The sequence below is a fragment of the Barbatula barbatula genome (genome assembly GCF_947034865.1).
Source record: "Barbatula barbatula genome assembly, chromosome: 13".
Classification (NCBI taxonomy): domain Eukaryota; kingdom Metazoa; phylum Chordata; class Actinopteri; order Cypriniformes; family Nemacheilidae; genus Barbatula; species Barbatula barbatula.
Genome location: NC_136776.1, coordinates 669,178 through 690,886, shown reverse-complemented (window position 1 = coordinate 690,886; position 21,709 = coordinate 669,178). Strand labels below are relative to the sequence as shown.

Genomic DNA, 21,709 nt, shown 5'->3' with positions numbered 1-21,709 from the left:
GGGAGCCGCAACAAAGGGGCGGCTGCCACCAGGCAAACAATGTCACATTGGGTAAGGGATGCTATTGCTCTGGCCTATGAGGCGCACGGTAAAACTTCACCTCTGGGTATCAGAGCTCATTCAACAAGGGGGGTTTCATCTTCTATGGCCTTAGCAAGAGGTGTCCCCTTGCAGCAAGTGTGTGATGCGGCGGGCTGGTCCTCTCCGCACACATTTGTCAGATTTTATAGTCTGGATGTCCACTCTACTCCAGGCTCACATGTCCTGGAGTCTACATCCCAGAATCACGTCTAATACCTCCTCTTGGCTTGTGCACACATACCACACAACCTTGGGGGGTCCAGACACCTCCAGTGCGGCGGCGTTGGTATTCTCGTTCCCATAGCGTTTGAAACGCAGCATCGAGAGTAGCTTTTGATAGGGAACGTCTCGGGTTACTTGGCTGTAACCCTGTTCCCTGAAAAAGCGGGAACGAGATGCTGCGCCTCAATGCCGCACTGTAGGCGTGCCGGACGTCCTTTCAGACAAAATTGGAACCTGAAGACGCGTTCGCGCCACGCGTATTTATAACCTGCAGGTGTTGGTGTAATTAACCAAATTACCTGCTGAGGTTATTTAAAGCCAAAATAATTTTTGGCGTGTTTGACACACGTGCTTCACAACCGGTCGAACAAAGACGTTCTCCAATAGCGTTTGAAACGCAGCATCTCGTTCCCGCTTTTTCAGGGAACAGGGTTACAGCCAAGTAACCCGAGACGTACTCTCTGCACGGTTTTCTCTCAGACTGCCGCTATTTTCTCTCGGACTGCCGCAATTTTCATTCAGGCCATCCCCAGCAGCAAATAAATGATCCTCCACTGAATCAATGCTAGACAGTGTCATTGCATGCAATTCAGCATTTTGCCGCCTGCATTTTTTATGGTACGTCTTATATTAAAAAAATAATTATTATAAAATATCAATCACTTGCTCAGTCTTTGCCCTCATGTCAATTTAGAGAAATTCCTAAAATCGATTTTCATTTATTTAACATCTCTTTAACATTAATATGCCTAGGCATGAGGGTGCGCAAATGCCACACAAAACGCCAGCTTTAGAATTAGAAGACTTGTAAGTTTAAATAAAAGCCTAGCATTGTTAAAATTAATCAGTGTGATTGATAATAAAGTGAAATTGTGTATTTAATAATTAACATATGGACCAACATACAACATGTCACTGCTTCACATTTACAGTAGGCTATTCACATTTTCACTTCAAATGAAGATGCATGGAAGACATGATGTTGATATAAAGTTTAGATCTTGATCTAATTTCAACGTTGATTTATGAGCGTTTCTGTTCACGTTTTTCAACGTTCTGCATTTAATGTTGTTTCAACGTTAAAATAACAACTGACATTATTTCAACCATATTGAAGGGGTCAGCTGTGGCCTAATGGTTAGAGCATTGGGTTTGTGATCAGAAGGTTGCCGGTTCTAATCTCAGTGCCAGCAGGTCATGACTGAAGGGCCCTTGAGCAAGGCACCTTACCCCTGATTGCTCTGCAGTAATGTGCCACTGTATAAAAAAAAAAAATAATACTTGTAAGTCGCTTTGGATAAAAGCGTCTGCCAAATGAATAAATGTAAATGTAAATGTATTTCAACGTTGAAGGTCGGTCATATGCCGGCTGGGTAGCAGGTAAGAGTAGATTTCTTATTTCTAAGTTATTTTATCATTAAGTTATTTAGCATCATCTGTGGTTAATCCCATTTAAGTTGAACTAACTGCAAGTTACTTTAAGTTAACCTTAAGTGAATATTTTGGCCTACTCGTTAAATTAAGCAACTTCAGCCAGCACCATAGGAGAATCAAGTAGGTCAGAGGCAAATGGACATTTAAAACTCAAAGTGCATCATTTATTTGAACAAACAGGGCAATCAAACTATTTACAGAACATGAATGAACAAAAAACAGCAACAAGGGAAAAAAGGGTGTGTGTGAGGTGAAGGGTCTCTGGGAAGGTCAGCAACAAAAACAGTGAAGAACAGGGACGGAACAAGTGCAGGTGGGAGGGGTGGTGTAGTTGAGGAACGGTGAACGGTGGGGCAACAGGGGCAGGCGAGGGACCAAGAACAATGGCGCAGGGTGGCAGCTCAGGCACGCGATCAGTAGCTGGAGGGGCGATCGTCAGGTTGTCTATGGACCGGAGACTCTGCTGGGGACCACCTCACTTTCAGTGGCGTCAAAACAATGGCCACCTTCCTGAAGGGTTGGGTTGAGGATGGCTCCCCTTCAGACGAGCTCTACGTGAAAAAAGAGAAACAGAGGTTAGCAATGGGCAGGAGGCAAAATTTGCCAGAGACATGACTGTGACAGGAGACAAACCTACCTCATCCAACTCCAGAGCGGACACGCCCGACTCCTGATATTCAGGCTCGTCCACGCTGGTGCTTTTCGATGTGAGGGAAGATGCATCTTCGTCGTTGCGCTTCCTTTTGCAAGGCCTCTTGGCGACCTTGCACTCCGGATCTTGCTCCTCTGGCACATCGGCCCCCTCCAGCACCTTCTCAAAGAGCTGCCGGTGTTCCCATGCCTCCTTGCTCGTGAGGTTGCAGGCATAAAATTTGTCTGCCGTCCTCGTATCGTGGCACATGAAGCGCGACACCTTGGACCTCTCCTCAACACTCCCACTGTTTCTTGCCTGTAGAGAGAAGAAAATAGGATTTAGACACAATAACCACTACGCGCAATTTCCTCGTCGTTTGTGGACTGCCCACGTGCAATCGGAAAGAATGGCAATTGAAATGAATGGGCTTCCATTGATTAGACCACAATAAAAATGAATGGGAATAAATTGCAAGTGGGCTTGTCGCAGTTAACCCCCAGAATGCCCCAGGGTTCGGTGCGACTAGGTCCCCCCGAAGCACAGGTGCATGTGATCAAAGTGCAACATGCAACACCTCTAAGATCTTTCCATTGAAACCCATTAATTCGTCGGTGCGACTAGGTCCCCCCGAAGCTCAAGCGCATGTGATCAAAGTGCAACATGCAAAACTTCAAAGATCTTTCCATTGAAACCCATTAATTTGGCATTAACAGACCAATATATCAGAATCCTTTCTCTGACCTCTTGACCTTTAACGCATGTTCAAGTGCACCGGACATTTTCTGCCACATGTCGGGACAGTGACGGTATGCATATGTTGAGTTTGGGCCGAAAGAACACCGCAGAGCCACGCGGGGGACAGCCCACGTGCAATATGAAATTGCTCAAAAAGAGCAATGGAAATAAAGAGCTTGTGGGTTCTTAGTAGAAAAGTCGTACGAAGCCGATTTTTTCACTCACTATCTACACGAGTGCCACCAGACAACATATCAAGAGCGCATGCGCCGCGCTGTTTAGTCTGCGCGTGCGTGCTAGGGTTAAGATTAGGGTTTGCGACTTGGCACCGGTCTTGAAATCTATGCATTGGCTTCCTGTTATTTTAGGGTTGATTTCTAAAATGTTGATGCTCACTTAGAAGGTGTTCGTTATGGAAATTTTGCTTCATGATATGTTCTTTGTTCCCTCCTAGCCAATCTGTGACCTCTTCCTTAAATTCTGGGCGGTTCTTCTTTCCTTCGGCAGCCAATCAGTGCCGCCACCTCGAACTGACTCCATTTTCATTTTGTTCACAAGTTTAACAAAACATCATTTGGTTAGCACACAAATGGTTATATGATTAAAACATATCTATTAAACTTGAATCATGTAACATAGAAAAATACATTTGATTAAAACAAAATGAATCATCCATTTTTATATTGATCTATATTGATCTTAAATCCCACACTAAACCCAATCCAGCTATTTCCTTCAGCCGACTAACAAGTATTCCCGAGACACGGACAAACAATACCAAGCATAAATATACCATGTGCCTCTTGTTAAGCAGTGTATTTATGGGTTTATTGTCAGTGCAATTGATTTTGATATTATTTATACCATTTATAACAGAGTAAAATCTTTTTGTGGGCGTTTTTTTCTTCCCTTTTCAGGGTGCAAGTAAGCAAAATTGGTTCCCTGCTCCTCCCCTTTAAGGCAGATGGCAGCAGGCTTCGTCCTCTGGCGAACGGCGGCGACTTCTCCACTCCTTCGGCCCAGGAGCACGGCAGCGGGCTCTCCGTCCCAGCCGATTCATCTTGCTCCAACACCACCGCCTCCGCACCGCGATGCCCCTCTGCAGCGAGGGCTCTTCGACAGCATGCCCCTCCTTGCTCCCGGGTTTTGGCACCAGTGTAACAAAGTTCCACAGAAGGGAAGGAAAGAGGCAGGAACCGGCGAACTTTTAAGAACTTTAAATCAAATAAACAATAAATACAGAAGAAAAATGCCGGCAGCGCTCTGACGGACGTCTGCCGGCCTTACAGAACATAAACACAAACATATGTCCGGGCCCGGTCCTCTCTCGTCAACAATCCTGCCGGTCGTCCTTTTAAGCTCCCGATCTCCTCTGTAAGATATGCGGGACTGGTGAGCGCACAGCTGATTGCAACTGTTACTCACACCACCGGCCCTTCCTCACCACAGTGAAGTTGAAAGCTGAACCTTGCAAAATTTTGACAATAAACAACAGTAGCCAATTCCCATTAGATATCGTTTGCATTTATTTCATGATATTACTTTTCAATATTCACTGAGGTTTCCTAGTGCCACAGCTGTAACTGTTTGGCCCTACTCCTTTATTACTGCCCATTATTACTACTTTAGAAGAGAGAGTTGCTAGAGGCATCAGTTTCAGAGAGAGCACAGGAAGGTTCACATGTGAGTAATGAAATGAATGTTACAGTTTGTGAAAGGGGTCTATGAAGGAAGAGAGGCCATGTTTGTGTCATGGGTGGTGCTTATTTCAATCCTAGGTGCACGCGTGTGAGTGGTGTGTTTATATCAATTTCACAATTCCATAATTCATGTAAATGAGTATGTGGCCAAGAGTGAGGAAGGCAGAGATGAAGAGGGAGGAGCAGACAGACACAGAGAAGACAGACCAGAAGCAGGAAGACCAGAAGCGTGCAGACAATAAGAACAGAGTGAGGGAGAGGTCAGAGAGGATGAAGATGAAATGGTAGAGAGAGGAGCAGTGAACTCAGAAGTGGCTTTTACTCGCCATCAGTTAAGTAAGCCCAATCAACCAGATCCAAAATAAATTGCTAAACAGTTTTCAAACTCAGTGGTACCAGAAATTCCCATGGCTCCATGGGAGTCCTGGTGCTTTTACTGCATCAAAGCCTATAACTTGGAGACATCCCCTCTTGCCATTCATTTTATCTGGGTATAAAAATTGGTAAAACGATTTACTGTGCATGAGAGATCTAATAGTCATAAGACAGCCATGACAACGCACATCTATGAAGATTGATCAGTACAGGTTCAGCTATCTAGTGTGAGTGTGAAACAGCAAGTGGAAGCAAGGGGATGTCTTCTCAAAATCATTGGTGCTGTGCAGATGTTGGCTAGGCAGGGCTTACCTTTTAGGGGCCATGAATGTGGTCAGTGAAATTTTGAATATGTTCTGAAGTACAATTCAGAGGACGACCCCTCTCTAACCAGGTGGTAGAAAGGATGTATACACTTCAGCTATGGTTCAAAGTGAAATCCTGACTTTATTCAGCAGCATGATCATATGTAAAATAGTTTAAAACATCAGATCACTTCCACACCTGCAGTACTCTGTGATGATGGATGGGACACGAGACGTGTCTGGAAAAGAGCAAGAGGCAGTGTGTTTGAGATATGTTGACAAGGATTTAGTCCCTCGTGAAGAATTTATTGGTCTTAATGAGGTTTCTTTGACAACAGGAGAAAATTTAGCAAAAGTCATCATGGATGTTTTGCAGCATCTAAACTTGCCCATCACTGGGTTGAGTGGCCAAGCATATGATGGGGCTTAATTACACACAGGTCCTGTACTGCCTCAATATTTATCCAGAATTCTCTTGATTGGGTCAATGAGTTAGGAGTGTTGTTTGGGCAGTCAGGGAAACTGAAGGACATATTTAAGGGAATTTCAAGCTCTGAGGAGGGTGAGGCTCCATGTCACACTTTAAGACCTCTGTGTCCGCACCGGTGCCATCCGCACTGTGCTAAACCATCTGAGATGGGAGTGAGTGAGTCTGATGCGGCTAGTAAGGCGCAGGTTGTCCTTGTTCTTGTATGTGCTTTGGAGATCACAGGGGAGTTGGAGGTTTTGAATATGTCCTTCCAGAGCAGAACACAGACCCTAGATGGTATGCTTTCAGCTGTTGCCTGTGTTAAGAAAAGTTTCAGAAAAAAGACATCCTCAAAGTTCAGCTTGCATTATTCAGAATGAAGTACAGCTTCCAGTCTAGTTCTGAAATTGTTGCTGTTCTTCAAGGGATGACCCCAGAGGTCCGTGGTCTCTTTGACCAAGTCGAAACAGTTAGCCGACCCCTCCTAGTTGTGCCTGTGTCATCAGCAGAGTCAGAAAGGAGTTTCAGCAGCCTCCGGAGGCTGAAAACATGACTTCGCAGCACCATGACCCAAACCCGCCTCAACAATGTTGCTGGACAGGGTAAACAGAAAAAAGATTGCTGAAGAGTTTGTCTCCTGTAGGAGGGCAGAAAGAGCACTTTTTTTTACATGAGGTAGATGTAGTTTGTCATATGTTCATTGGTCAGTTGGATGTTGGTTGGTATGTATACAATATATATGTACATATTACATTTTTATTTCTTTGTTCTTAATATATTTTGTGTCCCCCTGGGATTATTAAAGTATTTGTGATTCTTCACCAAGTCTACTGTTGTGTATTTTCACCACAGAGTTTTGACTAATTTTTTGTGTGTTCTTATACTTTTCTAGTATCACTCATTTAAACAAATCCCCCTAACTTTTGAAAGGCTTGCTACGCCCCTGAGTATCCTATTGTTTGAAAATGACAAATGCTGCTTGGGTCACTGCGTCAACTCTTGGATGTTAGACAGTGAAGGATTTTTATTGTGGTTTAAACATGTCTTTAAATTTAATATGCTTTATGATTTCATTATTGATTACTAACTGTGCATAATATGTTGAAAATATAACCAGTGTGTGAGTTGAGTTAGCCAAGAGTTAGGGGGATAATATTGAGTGTATTTTCCACAGGAAATGGTATGTGTGTGTGTAAAGATCAGATTATACACGGAGCCCCATGGAATGTGGCGTGCGGTGTTTCCATATAATGTGTTACAGAAGGTCCGAAAGCAAAGGAGTGTGAGCTGGTTGGCTGAGGCAGAACAAAGAAGAGAAAGCGGATTGGACGGGTGCCAGGCTTCTCCGACCCCCATCTGTAACCAGAGACACCGCATGAAAGATTATAAATACCATGTAAAATTGTTCTTCTGGGTCGGTCCTTTGTAAGATATCAGTTCTCTTGTAAGACTGAGTCTGAGGCAACCCACCCAGCTGTATTTTGAATCTTCTGATCAATAAACTTCAAGATTTTACTTTGACTGGCCTCTCTCCAATTGTGAACGCGCAGAACATTGAAGAAATGTTCATCAGTATCCATAAAGGTATTGAAACATTGATTCGAAAACAAAAGATTCGAAGTAATGTTTTGAAATCGTCCATCACTAGATATTGTTGACAGATCATTATTTTGTTTACTTTGGCTTACAAAAAGTATTCTCGTCGCTTTAGTATATTATGTTTGAACCACTGTTCTCACATGAACAATTTTAAATATGTTTTTAGTACCTTTTTGGACACTGAAAGTTTAAATTAATTTGCAGGCTATAGATGCCTCATTGGGCCATCAGATTTTATCAAAAGATGAGCGGTGAGAAAACTGAGCACGTGCAAACAATCAACACATGTACCTAATTCCAGTAAGGGCGGGGAGACAGGATAAAAGGTGGAGGCCAGCCGACAGAAGGCAAGAGAGACTTGAACTGCATACGGGAGTTCGGAGGGAAAGGAAGCCGAGCAGCGCAACAGATCTGCTTGAGAGAAGCTACGGTGGCCGGGGAAAACCGCCACCCGTTTATTTTGTTGCATGAAAAACTTTGACTTTGAATAAAACTCCCGTGTCAGTCTCGCCAACCTCGGCCTACAAACAAGAACTTGTTACAATGGACATTGCTCAGCCTCTGTTGATATGACAAGAGAGGTTGTCATCCACTGCATGATATAATTCCTTGGGGAATTTGTTTGATCAGTGTTGTAAGATACAGAGTTTCAGATTTTCTCCTTTGATCAGTATTTCTGAATTTTTGGGTCTCACTGCTGTTTATGGTTGCAGGACAATGAAGAACAGACAGGAATTGAACAGCTTCTGATGGCAGTAATTGTGACCAGGACAGGAGCTTCAAGTGACAATCCAAAGGACACTGGAATTGTTATCGAGGGTGTGAAAGTTCTTACAGTCCTTGAAGGTGTTCCCAGGGCTTTCTGTGTCCTCCATTGTTTGACATATGCACCGAATCTGCATTATCCCAGCCATCTAAAGAATACTTTCGAGGTATTTCAGACACTTCTCTTGATGCAGGATGCTTCGAAGCTGTCAAACAGAGTCCAGTCCCTCAGATCTAGACCGCTGTCTTGAAATAAGTGTGATGCTTCAAATCTGTTCAAGTCCAGTCACACAAGTCTACACTGCTGTTTTAAAATAGACTGCTATTCGTTTAACTAAATCCACTTGTTAAAATATCTACACTGTTTTCAAATTAGATTATAAGTATAATCGATGGTTCGATGTTGCAGAAAAAAGTTTCTTTTAAATCCATTTTATTTTAAACGTGTGACTGCATTGTGTATTTGGAACAGTTTGTGCCTAAAAAGAGAATATTTTTTTCAATATTTGCACTCATCCTGTGCGAATTGATGCGTCTTATATTCCGTTCTTGTCACGATTCTCGAGTGGTGAGACACAGAGAGAGGACCCAGGTGCAGACAGCGGGTAAGGGGTTAACATATATTTAATAAATAATAAATTAAAGACCCACGTGGGGGTAACATAACAAAACATGGTAATATTATGACAAGACAGAACTGGACTAAAACTAACTATACATAAACAAGACTTGAATAAACTCTTGACAAAACTACAAATAACTAAACTAACACAACACAGGAACTCACCACACAAACCACAATGAACCAGCACAAGACAGAAGACACAAGGGCATTAAATAAGGGAGCAAATCAAGAGGGAAACAGGTGTAGGCAATAATCAATAACGAGGTAACAAGAGGATGGGAACAATGACGAGACCGGAGAGAGTATGGAAGGCCATAAGAACAATTGTCTCTCTCCACATTTAACATGAGGTTCTGTCATGATCCTGCCACTAAACCAAGAGAAACATGACATGATGCAGCAGAATCATGACATAAGCCTCTCCTAAAGGAGCAGCAACCTGATGCTCCTCAAGGCACAAACAAGACAAGACAGACTGTGACAATGGCAACATAATACAACATGACAATACAATAAATCAAAACAGGCAAGCACAAGAGTCCAAGGGAAGGGGCACACAAGAGTCCAAAGGGAAGTCCAAACATGGGCAGACACGGACTGGGTAGCTCCGGCAGACATGAAAACACTAGCCGGCAGACATGAACAGGATGGCCGGCAGACACGAACACGATAGCCGGCAGACACGAACAGGAGAGCCGGCAGACACGAACAGGAGAGCCGGCAGACACGAACAGGATGCACTGGGCTGGAATGGCCGCATACACCGGGCTGGAATGGCCGCATGCACCGGGCTGGAATGCCCGGCTCCGCCAAGCAGGAAAGCCCGGCTCAACCAGGCGGGAATGCCTGGTTCTGCCGGGCGGAAATGCCCGGCTGCACCGACCTGGATGCCTGGCTGAGATTGCCAGAGATTGGAATGTGGTCAGTAAGTGGGGGGTTGCATGTTCTGCTTAAGTGTGTGGGGGAACAAGAAGTGTCTTATTGTGGTATTTGTGCACACTGAAGGATTTTATCTTATTGTGGTATTAAACGTGCCTTTACATTAATATGCTTTAGGATTCATTAAAGATTACTAATTGTGCATAATATGTTGAAAATATAACCAAATGTGTGAGTTGTGTTAACCAAGAACCAAGGGCTGATATTGAGTATATTCTTCCACAGGAAATACTATGTATGTGTGTTAAGATCAGGTTACGCACAGAGCATGTTGGGGCCTCCTATATAATTTGTTACAGATGGATGGTGGTTTGAAAAACAAGGCAGTGAGCTGATTGTCTGGAGAGCAGACAAAGGGGAGACGATCTGATTGGACCCCACCATGGAGAAGAGACTCGTCGAACCATACATATAAATAGCTGTAAAGCTGTTTCTGGGGGTCGGTTCTTTGTTAAGACTTTACGTCTGAGAATCCACCGAAACAGCTGTTTGTTTGAGACTTTTGATCAATAAATTTCAACGTTTTCTGAACTTGCCTCTCTCCAATTTTTTAACGCGCAGAACATTGCTTAAATGTTCATCAGATGGTGACCCCGGACGCGATTGGAGAAAAAGGCATCTAAAGACAACCATACTCGGGGATTGACCGAAAATCGGGACGAGACAACTTTTAATTCAACACACTGTCGACAGAAAAACCAAAGGTGAGCAGAGACCTGTTTAAACGAACTTCTGCAGATTGGATATTCCAAATTTATGTGTTGAGTTTGAAGTATATCCGACCGTACCATTGATTACAAATAAGAAATTGGTGATATTTGTTGATCAGAATAAAAGGATATTTTTATTTTTATGTTGTTGTTAAATCCCTTTAAAACACCTGCAAGTATTGAAGCCTTGCGGCATGATAAAGGGTGCTTTTAAAACACCGGCAAGTATCAAAGCCTTGCTGCATGATAAAAGTGAATAAATTGTTAAATCCCTTTAAAACACCTGCAAGTATTGAAGCCTTGCGGCATGATAAAGAGTGCTTTTAAAACACCGGCAAGTATTAAAGCCTTGCTGCATGATAAAAGTGAAATGCGTTAAAAAGCGTGTGGGTGACCAACACTATAGTACGCTAAAAGCCGATTAAACTGTGTATATTAATAGTATATTGTGTACTGAATATTACTTTTAAAAAGTATAGTAAACTGTGTGTATTAATTGTGTATTGTATACTGTAATATAGTTGTGTAAAATGTCTGAATTTGAGAGGAAGTGTGTGATTTAAGGGAATTCCCCTGTAATTATACAATGGGAAAAAATTGTTGATATGCTAATGGCCCAATCAGAGCCGAAAAATCGCAAGAAGGAAAGGAAAATTTGGGGAGATAAATGGCGTCAAATTTGTATGGAAAATGTGTGGAAGGAATCTGAGAAAGTGTTGATTAAGATCACTCCAAAAATCAGGGAAATGGAGGAAAAAGCGCATGCAAGTTTAAACAAACATGTAGAAGGAGGAAAAGATGTGAAGTGGTTAGAGAAAAATAAGCATAAAAAGGAGGAAGAGAGATTGAGAGAAGAATTACGCCAGTGGACACGCATTGCTTTGAGTTCCCCTAGGGGGGGCACAGGACATGTGCAATCGGAGGAGTCAGAGAAAGAAATGGTGAGAGAGTCAGGAAGTGCAGAAGCCAGTATCTCGCGTCATACTGAGACCGCCCCCTTATATCCTGATTTGAATAAGCTGTTGCCACCGCCCTACATACCAGCATCCCAGCAAGTGCAAGTGAATGTGAAAGATTCTAGGGTGGAGGTAGACATGCCAGATCTAGATGTTTTAAAGGATCAAATAAACGTGTTGACAGCACAATTAGAATTAATGGTAAATAAACAGGAAACCATACAAAGAAAGAATAGTATAACAAGCCAAAGTGCACGAGTAGTGCACAATGAGGAGAAAGACAAAGACATGAAGGGACAGGGAGCATGTAACAACAGTGAGGATGGAGGGCCACTGCAGGTATGTAGGTATGATGTCTACCCCAGTGTCACAGGGTACTATGAGTCGTACCAGAGCCTGTCAATCCACTCCAGCCTGTCAATTCACTCCCCCTCAAGAGAGACAATGGGACAGTATGTGTCGCCCAGGTAGTGAGTATGATGAAAGGAATGTTAATGTACCAAACGCCCAACTAATGTCAGGAGGGGCAACTAACATGCCTCTGTTACAGGGCAACCGAGGGGTACCAAAGTACCAGCCCTGGAGCCATAGTGACATGACAGCTGTGCTGGCAAAATTGCCCCCCATTACATCTGGTGGAGGCAGATGGCTTAAAAAGTTGATGGCATTGTGCCACGGCACCACCATGGCGGTAGGAGACATAAGATGCCTTTTAGGCCAAGTTTTTACTGTTTCGCAGATGGCAGAGTTTGAGAAGGATGCAAACCTTGAAGACGAACCCAATGACGCACGGTATACCACTGTCAGTACAGCGATCGCCAGGGCCCTCAGAGAAACATTTCCAACACCCCCAACCGTATACCAAAACATTAAGTTCCGCATTAAGCCTGGTGAGACTGGAGCGAGTTACTATTTTAGATGCGCAGCTGAATGGGAGCAGATGGTAGAAGAAAATAGTCTAAATAATCCAATTACGCGTAATATATTTAGAACTGCCGTAATGACAGGGGCCCCCAATGGTGTCAAGCAGGCAATGGAATGTAATCCTGACACTCCAGTTGCCAGCAACGAAATATGGGAAAGACATCTAGTGTTCCATATTGACCGGTCAGTCGATAAGCAGGATAAAGAACAGGAGGAATTAGAAAAGACAAAGCAACAATTGTTAAAACTACAATTAGAAATGGCTAAGGCAGACAGTAAAAAAACAAAACAAATGCCACAACGTCCTGTGGGCAGCGGCTTTGACGGGCAGCCCGGGGTACAGACTCCACCTTTTCCCATAGTCACACCTGAAACTTTTGGCTATGCTCAGGGAGGACATGTCCCTAATTTTCAATTAATGAAACCGCGGGGAGGGTATAGGCCACGGGGCAATAGCGGATGGGCTAGGGGAAAACCAAATGGGGAAGAGGTGCGCTACAGGGGGGTATGTTATCAGTGTGGGGGGACTGGTCATTGGTGGAGAGACTGTCCCATGGCAGGGAACAGCCAGCATATGGGACCACCTGCGGGGGGATGGGATCCTCATAGAGGTGGGCCCAGTGGTCGTGGCAGAGGACCACAAACTCCAAAACACCCGGAGCAACAATGCCCACCTCTCCACTCTATTCAGGCGCCCTTGAACCCGACTTGGGGCCAGGGGGTAGGTGCGGATTATTGAAGGGGCCAACAGAGAACAATCATGCGAGGTTTGGCTGAGCCTTACATGATTTTAGTGGTCAACAACAGGCCACTAACAGCTTTGGTAGATACCGGAGCAACATACTCCACAGTAACGAGGGGCACAATCACTGACAAAGATCTAAGTGATAAGACTATTGGAGTTATGGGATTCTCTGGAGGGTTAGAACACTGGCATCTTACTGTTCCTCTTACCACGAAAGTGGCAAATCAGTCCCTGTCACACTCATTTCTGTACTCCACAAAAGCACCTGTTCCCTTATTGGGCAGAGACCTGTTGATTAAATTGGGTGCAAACATTTTATGCTCACCAGAGGGTGTCACAGTCACGTTCCCGGACGGCACTAAAGTCAACTGTTCACAGGCACACAGTAGAGAGGGCCACCAGCAGGTTTTGCTGGGAGGACCCTTGCAAGAGATGGCAGACATATATTGGGTGGAACTAGATAATTCACAATCAGGAGCCAGAGCACTGTATAAGAGTCAGTGGCCCTGGATCAAAGACTTAGCTGTCTATTTGCCTCCCATCGACCCCCTGCATTGTACACTATTCTATGATCGGAATGACACTGTCACATACCAGGAAATGTTCCATGACATTGAGGGCCAAATGTGGACACTCACAGGGGAGGGTCTATATGTAGGACAAGAGGGTGTAGTAGTTCCAGTTACACTGACATCAGAACAACAGATATGGTATGAAATGGCAGACACAGCTGAACCTCACATTTCTATGGCACTGCATCCAGGCCATGAAGCTCGAGAGTTAGGAGCTATGACAAAGAGGTTGCGCTTGGTGACTGATTGGGAGCCCTCTGGCATTGTTGGGGTTTTGCATTCGCGTATGACAGATTCATATTGGGTACCACAAAAAACGGCCGATAGGGGCCAATTGACTCATCTCGAAATTACAAGAAGCCATGGTCGCGAACTCACAGACGGTCCCGGAGCTGAGCAGTTAATTAACAGCCAGCCGGACGACCTCTGGTCACAAGGTCCAACGGACGTTGGCCTCTGTAACATTGAGCCAGTCACATTTCAGTTAAAATCGACAGAACCAGTTTGGGTCCCACAATATCCTAACAAAAAAGAGGCAGAGGAAGGCATTGCACCCACTGTTCAAGGTTTAGTGGAGAAAGGTGTCATTATTCCATGGCGATCGCCATGGAACACCCCGATCTTTCCTGTCAAGAAACCAGGCACAAACAAATATAGATTAGTCCATGATCTGCGTCGAGTAAACAGCCTGGTGGCAACACCAACAATGGCCGTACCAAACCCATATACTGCCATCTCAAATTTGACCCCAGCTCACCAATGGTTCACATGCATTGATTTGGCCAACGCTTTTTTCTGTATACCAATCTCAGAAGAATGTAAATCATGCCTGACTTTCACTTACCGAAAATGTCAATATTCTTATAACAGACTTCCACAGGGCTTTATTTTATCGCCAGGGATATTCAATCAGGTCCTAAAAAATCAGCTGATAAATTGTGGGTTGCCTGTAGATTGCGTTCTAATAATGTATGTTGATGATCTTTTGCTGGCAGCCGTAACCATTGAAGATTGCTTAAAAGCAACGGGCGCCATTCTGAGACAGCTGCATGCGTCTGGGTTCAAGGTTAGTAAAGAAAAACTGCAGGTCAGCAGGCCATCTGTTACTTTCATGGGCCGTTTAATCACAGGCCAAGGCACAACGTTGTCTAATCGCCAACGTGATGGCATTTTGTCACACCCAAAGCCACACAATGTGAAGGACATGCTTTCCTTTCTGGGATTGACAGGTTTCAGCAGAAATTATATCCCTATGTATGTAGCGGTCACCAAGCCATTACGAGACATGGTCAAGGAACAAGGCATGAGAAATGTGCAGGCGAAGTTAACATGGACCCCTGAAGCAGAAACTGTGTTCATTAAATTGAAAGGGGAGCTGTCACATGCAGCATATCTACATAGCCCTGATTACAGCAAGGCATTTTTCCTAGACGTTTCTGAAACAGGGAATAGCGCACATGGAGTACTTTTCCAGAAGCAGTCTAGTGCTAGACGTGTGCTCATGTATGTCAGTGTCCTAATGGACGCCATTGAACAACGCCAGCCGGCTTGTGCCAGGTTCACTGCAGGATTGGCAAAGATTATTGAAAAGACATCACACATTGTGATGGGTCATCAGTTAACGGTCCTGACCACGCACTCTGTCATGTCGTTTGTCAACTCTGAATCATTTACGTTTTCACCATTGAGGCAGAGTAAACTGTCCAAATGTCTAACGGCGCCGAACATAACATACAAACACGATGGCATTAACATGGCAGATTTGTTCACCAAAGGGGAACCACATGACTGTGCACCAATCACTGACCTGGCATCTCGTGTTCGCCAGGACTTAACTGCAACCCCTATCCCTGAAGCCTCGGACGTGATTACACTTTTCACGGACGGGTGCTGTTTTAGAGCTCAGGATGGCTCTTTGGTCTCAGCTTACTCTGTTGTGCAGCAAACAGAGTTAGGTTACACTACTAGGGAAGCAGAGAAAATAGAAGGCAAACAGTCGGCACAGAGAGCAGAACTAATTGCGGTCACACAAGCACTAAAACTTGCAGGGTCTGGCAAAGTCAACATTTATAGTGACTCAGCTTATGTCGTGGGTGCTGTCCATGTCGAACTCGCAGTTTGGCAAATGAGTGGGTTCGTCACTACGTCTGGTAAGCCTATAGCACATGATGCAGAAGCACGTGCACTGTTGGACGCATTGAAAATTCCAGCAGCTGTTGCTGTCATAAAATGTCAGGGCCACTGTAAAACAGACAGTGCTGTAGCACGGGGAAATGAGGCTGCTGACTTGGCTGCCAAAACAGCTGCAGGCTATCAGGTGACCATGATGGTACAGACTGACTGTCTAATGTGAAACTGTTACCATCTTTCAGCAGAGAAACACTTGTGGCCGAACATGGCAAATGCACACCAGAAGAACTGTCAACGTGGACAGAGTATGGGGCCCTATGTGCACCAGATGGTCTGTGGCAGGCACCAGATGGCAGACCAGCATTGCCCATGAGCCTGTCACGCTCTATCATGAACCAAGCACACACTATGTCGCACGTGAGTTCAAAACAGATGATGAAAACATTGCAATATTGGTGGCATCCTTTTTTGACGGCTATGGTGTCTAACTTTGTACTTTCATGCGACATTTGTCAAAAACATAACATCAAACCAACTTTAAAACAGTTAAAGGGCACATTTTTGCCATTGCGAGGCCCAGGAGAGGAAATCGTGATTGACTTTACAGACATGGTAGAGAGGGTGCAAGGGAAACGGTATTTGTTGGTGATAGTTGACCAATTCACAGGTTGGCCTGAGGCTTTTCCTTGTGGGAAAGAAGACAGCACTGCAGTCATTAAGTGTCTCATTAATCTGTACATTCCGCATTACGGTTTCCCCCGGCATATCCGGTCAGATAACGGCTCGCACTTCAAAAATGAGCATTTAAAAATCGTAGAGAAATCGCTGGGTCTAACGCATGCGTTTGGAGCCGTCTATCATCCTGAATCGCAAGGTAAGGTCGAACGGATGAACCTAACACTGAAACTTAAATTGGCTAAAATCTGTGCACAGACCAAATTATCATGGCTATCAGCTCTTCCGTTGGCTCTACTGTCTGTACGTTCCTCTGTTAATAGAATCACTGGCTTTACACCTTTTGAATTGCTTAAAGGTAGATCTTTTCCAGGACCGTCAACGCCGCTGAAGCCGGACACCTGTGTACCACTTTCACATTGTGTATATTTTGACAAACTGACTGCTATGATTCAACATTTCTCTCAGCAGACTCCCTCTGACATTGCTGGAGAACCTGTCGAGTCCTGTTCACAGTGGGTGCGCCTGAAGAAGTTTCGAAGGAAGTGGAATGAGCCACGCTGGACGGAGCCTCTGAAAGTGACGGCGAGGACATCGCATTGTGTCCGTCTATCTGGCAAGGGCGACACCTGGTATCACTTGTCTTCTTGTGTTAACTGTGATCCACCAAACAGGTCACTGTCGGAAACTGCTGTGGACCTGAGGGCTCAGGTCCAAGAGGGGGAGGATATCTCTGGAGCAGAAAGTGGGACACAGGCATCAACAGTGGCATAAACAATCTAGTGGACTGTGGTTTGATTTTCAAAGAGTCAAGAGTATATTGAGATAGGTGTTCACAGGAGTACAGATAGTGATAACCACCATCATTATAATCAAGGGTTATCAACATTTTCATATTAATTTTTATCGTAATCTCTATATCTTAATTTTCTTTCTAATTCTTTCTAATCTATATATATTGTTGTTATTGTGATTCGTCAATTTTAATATTCACATTTTCCATATTTTCATATTTTTATTTCATAGACAGTATTTTCCATATTTTTCATATTTTATATTGCTATTGTGATTTTATATTGTCATATTCATTGACGTATAACCATTTATTCCTTACATTTCTATTTTGTGGGATTTTAACCATATATTTTTACTTAATTTTATATTTCCATTAAGTCTACTGTGTGTTTAACCATTTAAATGTTTTCCAAGAGTGTGTTTAACCATTTAAAGTCCAAGAGAGGGTAACGAGATGAAGCTGTGGGAAAACTGTAAGCTGTCAGGGATCCTATTAATAATTTCAGGGGTTATAGTAGGAATAATTTTTAGCATAACTGAGGGTCAGGAAAGCAACAACACCATATCGAAACCGAGTTACAAAAGAGCCATAGCCGATACGAGGTTACTGTGTGAACAACTTGTAATTAACTATGTTTGGGGTAAGACCACATCATTTAGTTCGACCTATGCGCTGTCATAAATTGTGGGGGAAAAAATAGCTCATGGAGGGGGTACGAGGTATATGTATGTACGGACGGGAATATGGACAGTGTTTGTAAGGCGTACCAGTCTAGGCAAACCTATAGGGGTGAATGGTGTCCATCGTGGAATAAGGTAATAGCATATACCGGTGGTTGGACCCCGAAAGAACCCAGTCTTTGGACCCGTACCTCGGCAAAATTTGATTTTAAAATGTAAAGAGATTACAGTGCAAGCCAAAATCCACTCACCCTTTCAATATCCACCAGAACGGGATCAGCCAATTATACAGGGGAGTTTTTCCTTATAATGGGGGTGCACAGCCCAGGAACAGATAAAAAAGCAGTAATAAAATTTGTTGTGGACAGTTCACCTGAGGAGGAAAGAAATGGGACAGTAGCTGAGCCATTATCGGTAGGACAAAAGAATGGAGTGGTAGAAATAGATTACACCATGTTAAAACCAGAAGATATGATAGAGAGAGCCACAGGATATGGGGAAAATAATTTGTGGCTGGAATGGATAATCACCACAGCCAGAGAACAGAGGTTAGATGATTGTGTAGGATGTGCTAATGCAAGACCCCATTTATATATTGAACCAGCCCCGTTGTACCAAAACGATACGTGGGGCTATGAGTGTATGTTGGCATTGACACGGATGGCCAGTCCAAAAAATTGTACCACATTGGCAGCAATATTCCCACCAATAACCAACCTTTCACGGGCAGGTCCATTTACACCAAAGAAAGCAAATTATACCTGTTTTGATATTAAACGTCTATCACCAACCAGCAACCTGGGGGAGATAAATAAGGAGTGGTGTGATCAGATAATAGTAGATAATGGGACTGAGATAGGTACGTGGGCTAGAGCAGGTTTGTATTATTATTGTGGAGATCGAAGATTGTTTACTAGGATACCGGAGCAGGCAAAGGGAGTGTGTGCTTTGGTAAGACTGGGAGCCCCAATAACTCTGATAGGTGACAGAGCAGTCAGAACGGAAACCGTGAATTCAGCAACATTGACTAGAAGACGTAGAAGACACATCATTACAAAGAGAGCAATAGGTTCAAGTGTAGATTTATCATTAAATAGTCCGACGTATATCGATGCGATAGGGATTCCACGAGGTGTACCGGATGAATATAAACTAGCGAACCAAGTGGCAGCAGGTTTTGAGAATATACCAATAATAGCTGCTCTTTTTCCAGTCACCCCAAACAAGAACGTAGACAGGATTAATTATGTGCATTATAATGTGATGAGGTTAGCAAATATGACAAGGGATGCAGTAGATGGTTTAGCAGAACAGCTAGCACCAACTTCACTGATGGCTATACAGAACCGTATGGCTCTGGACATGTTGTTGGCAGAAAAGGGAGGAGTATGTGTTATGTTTGGTGATCTTTGCTGTACTTACATTCCTAATAATACAGCACCAGACGGATCAGTCACTAGGGCATTGGAAGGTTTGAAAACTTTGTCTATCGAAATGAAGGAACATTCAGGAGTGAATAATCCTATTGGAGATTGGCTAGACAAGGCACTAGGCAAATGGAAATCAGTATTCATGTCGATTGTGTTATCAATAGCTGTATTTGTAGGTATTTTCGTCTCATGTGGATGCTGTTGTATTCCCTGTATCAGATCACTGTGTAACCGGCTGATTTTAGCGTCAATAGAAAAGACAGACATAACCCCTCCCAAATATACTATGCCTCTATTGTCTGGCGACCACTTCCTAGATGAGGAGGATAACGGTGAGTGTGATGATTTGTGACCATTTTTAATGGTCAAGAGAGGGAATTGTGGGAATTAAGATCAATATATAGATCGATATAAAATGGATGATTGATTTTGTTTAAATCAGATGTATTTTAGTACAGGACATGATTGTGACCAGAGAGGTATATAGTTGCCAGATGTTGGAATGTGGTCGGGGGGTTGCATGATTTGCTTATGTGTGTGTGTAACATGAACCACATCTTACTTTTGGGGAAGAAATGTGTACACTGAAGGATCTTATTGTGGTATTAAACGTGCCTTTACATTTAATATGTTTAGGATTTTATTATTGTTAACTAACTATGCATAATATGTTGAAAATATAACCAGTGTGTTAGTTGAGTTAACCAAGAATTTAGCGCTGAATACTGTCGGGCTTTTCCACAGGAAATTGCTATGTGTGTGTGTAAAGATTAGATTGCCCCATGGAATGTGGTGGATTGGGGGGCCTCCTATATAATCTGTTACAGATGAGGATTTGAAAAACAAGGCAGTGAGCTGATTGGCTGGAGAGCAGACAAAGGGGAGACGATCTGATTGGACCCCACCATGGAGAAGAGATTCGACGAAAAATACTGTATAAATATCTGTGAAACTGTTCCTCGTGGTCGATTCTTTGTTAAGACTTTACGTCTGAGAATCCACCGAAACAGCTGTTTGTTGGAGACTTCTGATCAATAAATTTCAACGTTTTCTGAACTGGCCTTTCTCCAATTTTTGAACGCGCAGAACATTGCTTAAATGTTCATCAATGCAATGACGGAAATGGAGAGACTTGCTTTGGGTGTCTACATTGTTCGACGTGATGGAGCAGATGCTACAGATCCACCTGAGGATGTTGGCATCGTCATTGAAGGCTGCACAGTGCTGCGAGATCTGAGAGAGATTGCAAATGGATGTGCAGTCCTGTTTGGCTTGATCTACTGTTTAAACTTGAGTTATCCCAAGGAGTTGCGATACACTTTCGAATTTCTTCAGAAAGTGTTAATGGAATTGGATGGGAACAAGCTCTCCACTAAAGTGCAGGTCCTCAAAAACAAACTGCATGAGTAAAATCACCTGCACCAGACAAGACTGTATCTGGCGTTGGACTTTTGTTAACTATTACTTTATTTTTGGACTGCTGCTAGACAAAATAAAGCTGTGATCAATGACTGTTTGTAATAATTGCCAGTACATGTGGTATGATCACCTAAAGCAGACAAGACTGTAGTTGGTCATCGACTTGCTTGAAGAGGCTCAGTTCTTTGGATTTTGGACTGCTGCCAGGTAAACTTAAGGTTTTTGAAAATCTGGCATATAGTGGACATAGGCAGTCTAGTTTGTTAGTCCGAGTGGTCAAATTGAGAAAAAATTATAGTTAAAGCAGTTTATTAAGCGAAAAAACAATAAGGATTTGCCTCTAATTTTTTATTTCGGCAGGCAACACCTGTTAGATGTTATTGACGTTGTCAATGTTCAGATTCACTTTTTTCTGACTATAAAGCATTTATACATTTATTCAAAATAAGTGTGTCATGTACCATTTAATTAACACAGTTATGAGCGATTTACTTAAAACATTATGTTACAATTAATTGTATATTACCTTTTCCATTTAAGCAACTAAGTTTTGTGGGACCGGTTGACATAACTTTATTAATTAAATACAACATTTCATTTCTAAGCGTGTATTTAACAAGAGCCAACAACAAAACATTTTAATCGGCCCTTAAAAAGATTAACAGAGAAGAATGTATCAGTGTCTTGTACCTGTGAAAAATGTGATGGTCTCATTCATTCTTTTGAATTTGTGTAACAGTTCTTTCTTTCCTTTTCCTCTTCCTCATTGTGATGTTTAGCAGTCAGCTT

At 43.2% G+C, this 21,709-nt stretch overlaps 1 protein-coding gene across 2 annotated transcripts in view; it reads right to left on the bottom strand.

Annotated features, from left to right (window-relative positions):
- Positions 1-1,875: 1,875 nt before the first annotated feature.
- LOC306903234 (uncharacterized protein) overlaps positions 1,876-21,709 on the bottom strand; it is a 56,977-nt gene continuing 37,143 nt past the window's right edge. Inside the window, exons 1-3 of one of the 2 annotated variants that reach the window (XM_079472247.1) lie at positions 3,503-4,242; positions 2,375-2,686; positions 1,876-2,288 (exon numbers count right to left, since the gene is read on the bottom strand). In XM_079472247.1, coding sequence (XP_079328373.1) covers positions 2,151-2,288; positions 2,375-2,638 — 402 coding nt within the window. In that variant the 5' untranslated portion in view covers positions 2,639-2,686; positions 3,503-4,242 and the 3' untranslated portion in view covers positions 1,876-2,150. Of the gene's footprint in view, positions 2,289-2,374; positions 2,687-3,502; positions 4,243-21,709 lie in introns of those variants that run through there. The other variant, XM_079472246.1, reaches the window with a different exon arrangement.